The sequence below is a fragment of the Antedon bifida genome, chromosome 5, assembly GCF_963402885.1.
Source record: "Antedon bifida chromosome 5, ecAntBifi1.1, whole genome shotgun sequence".
In the NCBI taxonomy this organism is placed as follows: domain Eukaryota; kingdom Metazoa; phylum Echinodermata; class Crinoidea; order Comatulida; family Antedonidae; genus Antedon; species Antedon bifida.
In genome coordinates, this window is record NC_136230.1 from 20980481 (window position 1) to 20992480 (window position 12000).

Consider the following 12000-nt stretch of genomic DNA (forward strand, 5'->3'; position numbering starts at 1 on the left):
AAAGCCAGTTACTTATTCGCCGTAGAGGGCGAAGATGCAAAAAAGTTCGCGGAACTGGGGTGGCAAATGGTAAAGTAGGTCAAGGGTGATCGATCCATACCAAAACATTTTGAAAAAATTAAGTAGGTCAAGTGTTATAACGTTCGTAAAGCCAGTTACTTATTCGCCGTAGAGGGCGTAGATGCAAAAAAGTTCGCGGAACTGGAGTGGCAAATGATAGAGTAGGTCAAGGGTGATCGATTCATACCAAAATATTTTGAAAAAATTTAGCAGGTCAAGTGTTATAATGTTCGTAAAACCAGTTACTTATTCGCCGTAGAGGGCGTAGATGCAAAAAAGTTCGCGGAACTAGGGTGGAAAATGCTAGAGTAGGTCAAGGGTCATCGATCTATACCAAAATATTTTGAAAAAAGGAAGTAGGTCAAGTGTTATAACGTTCGTAAAAGCTAGTTACTTATTCGCCGTAGAGGGTGTAAATTAATAAATGTTAATGAACTTTGACCGGAAGAAGTAGAGGAGGTCAAGGCTAACATGTTGATGCAATAACAACTCAATTAGACAATTATTACGTATTAAAATCCGTTTTTAAAAATATTTGTGACGTGACTGTCCCTTTAATTGAATTTGAATAAGGAACTAGGAACTAGGAACTAGTAACCAACTTCACAGACATGTCATGTGTTTTATATTTATTATCGTTAGGCCTACCATCGAGCGACTTCTTCAATTATTTTTAAATTATTTCCAGAGCTTCTCTTTTGCTTGTAAAAAAATCATCATACCATTTTTTTAAAACATTTTATTTCAAACAAATGCATGGTCCACTAACCGTACATAAAACTATTGCCTTGAAACTCGATACCATCATCACTGCGATTCAGAAGTGGGCTTAAAGCCCCCTTCCCTACGTTTTTTAGATCTAATTTAAGATCACAAACTATATTTAATGTTAAAATAATACTATATGGTCCTATTGCGATAACTTTTTTCGTCTTTAAACGGTTAAAAATGTGAAAAATAAGTCGATTCTAATAATTATAGCGGCCCGCTATAAATCCCAAAATGCATTGCGCGCGGATTGATATTTTTGTTTTTCACCTGTAATTCGCCCACTTTTCGATCGATCGTGAGGCCAAAACAAATGGAAGACTCCTAACTTTTCAGCGAAAATACCGGGTTTTCCCCAATTTGTATCAACGGAGTCTGGCAAAAATAGAAAGACAATTAATGCAGCAACTATACAACGTCAGGCTAGGTATATAGCTAGCGTACGATGTTCGTACGCTACCGATGTTTACCAGCTAGGCCTACAAAACTAAGCCTAGCTAGGCTAGGCCTAAGACCGTCCACGAGAGGTCGATCACCGCGAGCTACCTAGGTAGTGCATTGTTTCTCACTTTTTATCATAATTTACCATAAAACGTACATTTAAGACAAGGAATGACATGGTTTAATGTTTTTAAAGTGATATATATGTATTATTTTCCAAAAAACGTCCAAAATTGCAGGGAAGGGGTCTTTAAACAACGTATGTCACTATTCATTTAACACTGTTATTAAGCCTCTTAAACTATTACAAATTAATTAATCTAAAAACAATACTACAACTTTACAAGGCGCTATGTTGCCATAACACCTATATTATTGCATGGCAACTATAATAATGATATGAGTGTAGCTGGTAATGAGAACGTGTTCCCCGGCTTTCTGTCCTCCTTCTTTCTTTAGGCCTATGTGTATTATGTTTGGTCACATTATGGCTTCTACCTTGCGGAGGAATTAAACATATTATATTTTACAAACATGTAAATTAACTCTTATGGATGTTAAAATATACCAATATATACATTAGAAATTATTTTTAAAGAATTCCATATTGAATGTATAGCATGTAACTGCAACCTATTAAAAGGCCAATTTACAACTTCATGGTACAAAAAAAATAGATAACTTCAACATACTAATGTTTTTTGACGCGAAATGTTGTAATTGGTTAGTTTGTATCAAAGTACAGTACTTATCTATCTTCTTACCTACCTAATTCTATTGAAATAAAGTAAAAATAGGTTTCTTTTTTATTAAGTTCTTCGTATGATAACAATTATTAAACTATGGGTTTATTGTATAGACTGTTTTTGTCTCATCTACAATTAGTTTCTTATTTGGTTTTATTTTATTTCTCATAATATTAAGATAAACTAGTTTAAAAAATTGCAAGGTTTTCTAGGTTTCTTTCTATTGACCTAAGGTAAACTAGATATATTACAACCGAAATCAGTATTTTTGTTCATTTTCTTAAAATCAAAAGTAAATAACTTTAGGCCTACTAAACTACCGTAAAAAGTGGCCTGTTCAAAGTTTGATTTAATATTTATGTTTATGTTTCGTTTTACGGACAATTTATCTCTTTATAATGTAAATTAGATTTCAAAAATAACCCATGGGGGAACATAATATGGAAACAAGCTTTACGGTAGTCTTTCAAGATGTTTATTTTTTGGTGTTAACAGATAATGTAAAAGTTTGTTATCGAAAACTGAAAATAACGGTAATAAGTCTTTTTCGTGGGATAATAGCACACTTTCTTAATAAAAATACGTAGAAAAAAAGCATAGGCTTTGGTTTAATCTGAAACTTATCGATACCTGAGATTATTTTTGAATAATAAATATCACACAACCATACAAGATGCAACATTAATGGTCTAAACCAGTTTGATACTTGTGTTTGTGTCATATATAGATATGAAAATATATATTTAATTTCCCGTCCTTTGGATGAGACGTTAAGCCTTTCCCCTAACAGTATGTACGTACTGATAGGGTCTGATGTCCTCGGTTACAGGTAAACCCGGTTACGGCTTTAGTTAGGGGTTCGACAACTACTTATTACGGGGAGTTGGAGTTGGAGGAGCCGAACCATCATCTATTATTTGTTGCACAGACATAGTACTGTATGAGGTTAACATTTATGATCATACAACTTTTTCAATCCAAAAAATGCTCTTTGATAAAATGTAACCTAATTGTAAATGCCATGTACCTGTATTAACAATCCAGGAAACACGCATTGATATTAAGTATATTAGAGTTTCTATAAACACACGGTACCTAAATTATTCATAGTACTACGGGTATAGAATATTTGTCAATCAGTACCTTGTAATGATTATTGATATACAGTATACTGGACATCAATATTCAAAACAATCCTTCAATAGTAACACGCAGCTGACTCCGAGTGAGTGAGTATGCGAGTGAGTCACTGCCTGAATAATGCGTCAACAATAATAGTTGGTAATGCGGCAAATCTTCACTGCATGAATGCGTCAAGAATCATAAATTAGGAATTGCGGCAAATGCTATAGAAGATAGCGCAATCCTAGATTACACTTTCAAACTCTGCACAAACGTTATTGATCTTGTAACTGTGCCATTTTAGATTGTCGTTGTGCCTGTAAGGTTTGTGCACGCCGTGTATGTTGTGGGTGAATTGGCTGTCTGTATCGAGTATTGGCATCAAATCGTTTTCCCTTTTCCATATTCATAGATTTATTTTCTTCGGGTTGATATCCACCTACCTTGTATGTGCGTCTCTTTGCACTATAATAACCGTGTTGTGTCCGACGACTTGCCATAATATTGTTGTATCTACTCCTGTCATTAAGCATAGGCATCATGTCCTGTCGTGTCCAAATTTTCTTGAATAACTTTTTTTTGGACTCCACAAGTAGTTTGCACTCATAAGATGACCCAACTCTAGGTTGATACTCTACCCAATGAAAATCACGTCCTTGTGACTTTTGGTATTGCGTGGACACGCATTCAGTAAATACTTGATTCAGCATTTCTTTGAACATCGACAAATCCTCTTGAAAATCCTGGCCATACTCTTTCACTTGCTTCCACAAGGTACGATTGAAATGATTATACATCATTGTGTCTACAGCGTTCCATGAACGTATTTTTTCTCGTAGAAGTTCCGGTAAAGTTTCAACTTGTGGTCGTCTATTTTTAGCAATGTACAATATATCGCTCCACGTCCAGCACATTTTCTTGCGTAGAACAAGTAAAGACTCGTTTAAGTATTCTGTAAGTAAAACTACAGTCATTTCTCGTCCTAACCGGTCTATAAATTTCTGCACCATATTTGTGTTCATATGGTATTTGTGATCCAATCCTAGATCGAAAGCCTGATTATTCCGTGCATAGTACCACCGTAGCCCCATTGAATTTTCCCATGACATTAACTTTAAACGGTCGCGGTATTGATTAGGCTTCTTTAAGAAATGTTCTAGCTTATCTTTGGTTGTGTTAAATTTTCGTCTTTCATTAATTGGGAATGCATCATCGAATTGGAAATGAGAAAAGGCAGACTCAAATTGACTACCCGGATCTCGTATAATTGAAATATACTTAGTGTTTGGTTTCATAAATGAGTCCATAGCATGTCGATTGTACCTAACGTGTATTGCTATAAGATTATATTTATAATTGTTATAATCTCTCATCTTTACACCAATAGGTGGAAGAAATTTTAGCCTTGGTGAATCTTTCGTAACATTATAATAAACTAGATGGCCGTTATGCCGACTGTGTTTGTTCATAACAAATGATAATCGGTTGTGGTATCCATACCGATTTATAAGATGTCCTAATGTTGTACTCCCCGTCTTATGCGTCTTAATAAATGCAACATTGGTTTTTGAAGGGAAGCAATTCGAAGTTGTTCCATAATTCGCCCAAAGTTTAGAACGGGCAAACACGCCTAGCGTGGTATTTTCAGAAACAACTGTGTTACTGTGTTGTGATTTTGATTCAAGATTTGTCTTGTTATAAAAAGTCCTATTGGTTACACGGTTGTTGGTTTTGTTGGAAGCAAATCGCATGGTACCATTCTCTCTCAGTTGCAAGTTTCCTTCATGTGACAATGTGTTTTCCTTTCTTTCTATTACGTCGGTGCCACCAACTTCTGACCGATCAATCTTTGCCAAAGCTCGTCCACTAAAAGAAACAATAATTATATATATAAATAAATTAATTGCACACCGACTGTCAAAATGTTATAATGACTTTTACTTTTCGTATTTTTAGTCGCGTGGACGCGACTCTATAGTTCACTATGTCGGTCGGTCGGTCTGTCGGTCTGTCTGTCGGTCCGGTATCACTATGCGTTTTAGCACGCGACTTATGGCTGTTGGCCTTGTTTTTAATATTCGACACAAACGACCGAGGTACCATCAACCACCGACATAAGCACACGTTGTGTCCGGGTGTCCGAGTACCTTAACAATACAAAGAAGTACTACAATAACGACCTTGAATTCAAATACGCAAGATACACAAAATTGCGGTAAATTATTTCAGATAATTCACTTATTTATCACACGTTTGTGTTTTCTTAACTATTCATCAGTATAGCCGTTTGTTTGTGCTATAGTTTCTTATCATTATTTTACATCTTTCCGTACACAGGATGTTTTTCAATAATGTCATTGTCTTTAAAATACTCTACTGTAGCGACATTGGAATAATAAAATATTATTTATTTACAAACCATGAGTTAGTAGCAATCATAATTGGTCTTAACTACGGTTATTTTCATGACATTCATACACAATTATGTTTCCACTAAATTATACACAAATACGCATTTAAACAGTTTGTTTTTCCACGGAGTTTTACAACTATTACTACTATAGTATAAATGTTTCTCATTAATTTTTAAAAAGAATAAATCCAATGCTTAAATAATTATTATGTAAGTTGTACGTAACATCTACTCATATTTGAATTTTGTACAAATCAGGAAACTATTTATTCTGTGTGGTATTTGAAATTCTATAGACCTCAATTGATCTAATTGAAATTATAGCAGCGTTGCAATACCAAATTTCTTATTTATTGTACGCCAGCTAATGTAAAAGACGTGGTTATAAAGTATCACACTGATTTTATAATGAGGTAGAGGATCGAGTCTATTTCTAAAAGGTCAAAAGTGCAATTTTAAGCATATGCTGTTATTGTTCCCAATGGGTGTCAGTCGCAAAGTCACCAATGGTTCCATGGTTGAATTGAAAAGTGTAAAAACGTAAAAATGTATTCTGTAAAAGTTAGGCTAAGCCTAACATTACAAAATTACAAATCTTCACATTCAGTCGTCCATGTACCGGTATTGCATCTAATTATAATTGTGTTATGTAAATTGATGTCGTTTTGGCTATCGTTAATAATTTCTCCCCACCACTTCCTTTTTTTTAAAAATAGGAGGTGAAAAAGATAGAATTACTTCAAACAATTTTAAATTGAACCCATGATCTGCAATTCACCTAGATATTAATAAATAAGGATTTTATAAAATCACGAATATGTTACCTGCAATAATTTGGTAATGTTTATAGTTTTTATAATTCAAGGCCTACGTCAGCCCATGGAGAATATTTCTCCATGGGCTGACGTAGGATCATTAACGTACTATAAGTAAGTCATTCTTTCTTAACGCTAAGATGAATACGTTGAAATAATGTGGTAATTACGTTGAGCGTTAAGCCAGTTGAATTGCGTATAACCAGAATTCTTCTAATACAAAATATGTTAATTGGACTGACCACATAAATAGTGTGTACTGTACGTGCGCTAGGAAAATGTAAACAATTGCATCCCAGTCGTCCTGATCGTTCGGCAGAGAGGACCCGGACAAATATGACAGAATTAATCATCTACATTTACAACATTTTAGATCATGAATCTGCATTATGTTCAAATGCTCATTGAAATTATTCAACAGTAGTACACATTCAATAATTTACAAGGTCTGACCCGACAGAAAAAAAGACGAAGTCTTGGCCCGACAATGAAACAAAAAGACGAGCCAAATATTAAAAAGGACCTCTGATGTAAATTTATATTGGACCGTATGAATGGTGAAAGCAGCGCATTGATTTATTCTTTCAAATCGCGGCACCAAATAAATCAGCATTATGATATTACTATTTGTTTTTATATTATCTTACTTGTCTTGATTTGATTAATTTTCTTAGGCAGTAAAAGGAAAAATAACCGTCTAAACTATCGGTGTATTCTCCCTCCCTCGAAAATACCCTCAGACAACACTTTGGCAGGCCTACTTCAAAGGAAAATACCCGCAGGACCAATTTACACACAATGAAAACACGTCTACACACACGTTACTCCTTCTTAAGCTGACGTCCTGGGGATGAGTAATAGTTTTAAAGCATAGGTATACTGTGTCCGTGTGGTAATTATGTTTGGGAGATACACCATAAATATTTCCGACATAATTAAAAAGATGGGCGAATCTAAGTTATTCCTGCCAATACCCAACACTTAACTTACATCATAGGTGCTGGCAACATACGTCTGTCACTATCTGGGAAGACTTCGTTTGTGCTTCGATAAAGGTTGAAAGGTGGTAGTGGTACGACGTACGACGAAGAAGAGTTGTAAATGTATAAACTGGTAAATGTTAATAAAATACATCCAATTAGAAGCAACTGTACCTTGAAATATTAAATAATAAAATAAATAAAAATTAAATCCATTAACATTTTTCTACGAATAGTTTAGTATGTATATATCGTATATAAATAAAAAATATGAAGAACATCGGAATATTTTAAATCAAAAGAGGTACAGTTAAATAATTCAACCTGTATTCAATACCTAATTTGGTAGTTCAAAATTACGAAATATCTATCTTAAACTACACGCTGCATGGACTTATATGTCAGTTGTGATGATTCTACTTTGTTTTGGCAAATCTGTATCAGATCAAATTCAGATATAGATGACGTAGACCTATTTCTTCATGGCATTTAAATTTTATTGTGTTTTCAATTCAATTAAGTTGATGTTAAGGATGGCCTGTGTACCAGCACATTATATATCTCACTAATCACCATGACAATAATAGTTCCCATTATGTAACCCTAGATCTTATCATGGAGAAATTAGTAATAACTGATATTTATATTTTGCAAAAAATGGGATGTCACCTACAAAAGAAAATACATGAAAAACAAAACAGGAAACTACGAGTGGCTCGGTTGACACGGTCTGTACATTATCATCAGTAGGCCTAAAGTTCTGAATGTTAATTAAGACAAAAACAGCTGAGCCACCTAAATTCAATTATTTCGAATTGAATTGAATAGACATGCATAGTAGGCCTACTCCTAATAGATGAATGAGCACAATTTAAACACGTGAAACATTAAAATATAGGGCGCACTGTTGGTTAAGGAATATGGTTCTTTTTCAACAGGGAATGCCGAATGCAGAGTCTCTATAAAAAAACAAATGACTACTGAAAGAAATTGTTAATACTCCTTAAGTAAGATCATTCTATAGACTAATTTTTAAAATTTCAATCATATTTCAACCATCTAGTTTAGCCCAGTAGGTTAAATTATTCAGGGCTCTCTTTAAGAAAAATAAAAATACATCATTATGCAAACAATAACGAAAAACTCGCAACACACTTAAAAGGTTTAACAACAACAAATAAATATATCATAGCCTATTATATTTCGGACAGAATAATACAGTAGCATACACATCTAGCACACAATTCAATAAAACAATATGATATCAAGTAGCCTGATTATAATATAATTACCTTTCTTCTCATCATTTCCAATGATTCTGGAGGAGGAAAGGCTTATCGTGTATACATTTCCAGGAAGATTTTTAGCATCACAGAATATCCAGTTCAGTTGAATAATTCGTCAGAGAAGTTCCTCAATCAGGCAGCATCCAAAAAAGCACATCTATAGAATCTCGCTTGTTAATCCATACATTTGATATTCGGAATTCATTACTCGGTTTAAAAAAAGAAATGGAACACTAAGTAGGCCTACTCTTACTATGTGTACTGAGCAAGTTGGCACACTATTGAGATAAATCCCTTTTAATATCGGATAGTGGCTGACTTTCGAACATTAATATGCAGCAAATATACTGCAATCTGATTGGTTGAAATAATATTATCCTCCTATAGGACGTCGTTGAATAAAATAATATGGTTTAAAGGGAAAGAACAATTTTCTGATTATAAAATATTGTAGATGGTGATGTTTGTTTACTAAACGTTTTTTAACGAGCTTTATAAGAAATACGCCAGCAAATAAATATATTTTTAAAATTTTTTTTTGGAGCCGATATTGAATTATTGCGACCTATGTAAGCAATAATTATACTGTGTAAATTGCAAAACATGTTGGTACCCGGTTCGTTTTGTTTTTGTAAGCAGAGCGAGGTTTCTCGATCCTGTTGTCGAAATAATATACCGGTAAGTATTATAATTATGAATTTGCAGAAACAGAAAATGTATCTTAAATTATTGGCGTACTAAGAAAAAAGCCCCGATAAAAAAAAATATTAAAGTAAAAATTCAGGGAGAGCTTAAAGGCCAGGTGCGGGCAAAAAATTTCTATTGATCATACATTCCAATAATTATCGATCTATAGTTTCCCCTATGTTTCATAATTTTTGGGATTTTATTTGTGTTACACAAGCTTGTTGAAAATAAGCACTTTCTTATCAGTGGGGGGATAGTTCAAATTACACAGTAAAATCTCTATTCTTTTGTACACAAATTTTGTAAATAGAGAGGCATTTTAAAAAGCTATGAAAAATAAACGGTGTGGTAAAAAATGTTATCAGATAACTAAATATAGGTAATATAACTTGAATATTACATTTCTGGTATTTTTATTCAACTTCAGCATTTTATTTTTATGCTATAGCAAAAATTATCCACCGTATATCCACCATCTTTTTTCACCTTCTGGGGAGTCACCAGACATGTTATTACATTAGGTTAACTACCTAACTACTGAAAAAAAGTCTTCCTGGTTTTTATGGAAGAATTTTGCCAAATTTTGTATTTGGCCATATTAAGGGAAATTCATGTTTTTTCGTCTTGATTTCTGTTACAAATATTTGATTTATGTACAATTAACCAAATATTATATTTAAAATTCATGCCTGTACCTGAGCTTTAAAGTTCAGAGAGGGCTTACAAATATATTTTCTACGTAATAGTTAATACTGTCACTGTCTAATAAAGTTATATATAGGTTAACCTTGACCTCTTCTTTTTCCAACCAAAGTTCAATGACCTTTTATACATTTACGCCCTCTTACGGCGAAAATAACATAGCTTAACAGACGTTATAAATCCTTAAAATTATTTTTGTATGAATGGTTTCATTTCAAAATGTCATTTTCATTAATTTATTTGACCAACAAACCATAATATAAAATAAAAAGAGATGAATTGGTCAGGGACCGCTAAAGTAATATGATCAGTCAGCAGTCCCATGGTCTTAACTAAAATAAATTTACAATAAACAATATATTAACTTAGACGTGTTATGCAAATACTTTACCAACACGATTGAGGAAAATAAGAAAGACCCAAACAAATTATAGAAACAACTGAAATCATTAATTAACGAAAATGAAAGTAAGTGGTTCGTCTAGAATTGTACTTAACATAAAGGATGACATCTGTTTTGACAACATTGTTTGCAAACCATTTTAATTCATTTTTCACAAGTGTTGCTTCTTACTTGGCACGTAAACTTCCTAATACTACTATTAAGACATTTGACAATGTGTCAGTCAAATTTAAAAGGTACAATGAGAACAAGAGATTAGATAAAAAGGGAATGAGTTTATCACCTGTATCAGAAGAGTTTTTACTCAAGGAACTCCAAAGTTTAAATATTTGTAAGAGTACAGGACTATATGCTGCCAGATTCTTACGTGACGGTGCAAAATGTACTCAAAGGTCCAATATTATTTCCTCCAATAATGTTCCTGATGACTTTAAAATTGCCCCAGTCCACCAGCTTTTCAAAAATAAAAATGAGTGTGACGTCACCAACTATAGACCACCAATCAGCATTGTTTTTTCAAAAGTTCTTGAAAGAGCAGTTTATGTTCAAATCGAAAAGTACCTTAAAGATAATAACATAATGTTCGAATTTCAGTCAGAACTCTTATTAATGATTATATTAGAAATCAAATGTCAATTGGCAATTAGCCTACACTGGGGTTTACACTTTAGATTTGCAAAATGCATTTGACAAAGTTGACCATGATATATTCATCGAAAAACTAAAGGCAATTGGGATTGGACCAATAGATTGAAATAGGCAACAATTAGTATATGGATAAGGTAGAAGCTAAGCCATTTGGAATTTCTCATGGTGTACCTCAAGGAAATATATTGAGGCCTCTATTATTTCTATGATATGTTAACCATATGAAAATAAGAGTAAATTGTAATTTGATTTTATACGCCCACGACAGCGTTCTTTTAGTATCTGGAAAGAATCCATGTCTTATAGCTTTAGACTGAGTTCAGAATCGTCATTCCTGTAATAAATGGCTCATTGACAACAAGTTATCCTCCCATATGGGAAAAACTGAAGCCATGTTATTTGGAACCAAACATAAAATGAAAATGGTCGGGGATGTTAAAGTATACTGTAATGAAATCCCTATAAAGACAGTGTCAACAATCAAATACTTAGGGTATCACTGTTTCACAATCAATGTTTTAAAATATTTTTATCATTGTTTTATAAATTATGTTGTTTTTAATACGGTTTTATTCATGAACCTTTTTACTTGTTTTATGTGACTTTGATCAAATAAATGTATGAATGAATGAATACATATCAGGAGAAATTTTTGGTTTATCCAAAATATCGAGAGAAATTGAATTTTAGTGGGAGATGACTCAAAGTATCGGGAGATACCCTGCCATTATTGGTAGAGTTGGGAGGTCTGTAATTTATTTTTAAAGTGGGAAGGTTTTGAATTATGGAAAGTACCGTTTTGGTACTACCAGTCACGTTGATTCTAATGAAATTTTATGGAAGCTAATTGGCCAATGGCAAATAAATCAAACGTGTGGGGGTGGACATAATTGGGTGCCAAACCTTTCCATTTGATCTAAAAGCGTTTG

At 33.4% G+C, this 12000-nt stretch overlaps 1 protein-coding gene across 2 annotated transcripts; it reads right to left on the reverse strand.

Annotated features, from left to right (window-relative positions):
- Nucleotides 1-2197: 2197 nt before the first annotated feature.
- On the reverse strand, nt 2198-8895 carry LOC144842572 (uncharacterized). 2 transcript variants are annotated; one of them, XM_078699025.1, is made up of 3 exons: nt 8638-8895; nt 7356-7513; nt 2198-5003 (listed from the first exon to the last, which is right to left on the reverse strand). In XM_078699025.1, the coding sequence occupies exons 1-3, from the start codon at nt 8650-8652 to the stop codon at nt 3413-3415; spliced, it is 1764 nt and encodes a 587-aa protein (XP_078555151.1). In that variant the 5' UTR covers nt 8653-8895; the 3' UTR covers nt 2198-3412. The 2 variants fall into 2 exon arrangements, with proteins under 2 accessions (XP_078555151.1, XP_078555150.1); XM_078699024.1 differs by having other exon boundaries at nt 7356-7519.
- Between the last annotated feature and the right edge of the window lie 3105 nt (nt 8896-12000).

What these genes read in the sequence shown, in the direction of transcription:
- LOC144842572 (XM_078699024.1), bottom strand. An exon ending in ATGTTGCCAGCACCTATGAT is followed by an intron (nt 5,004 to 7,355) that starts GTAAGTTAAGTG and finishes TGTTTCTTTTAG; the next exon opens with TGGACGAGCTTTGGCAAAGA.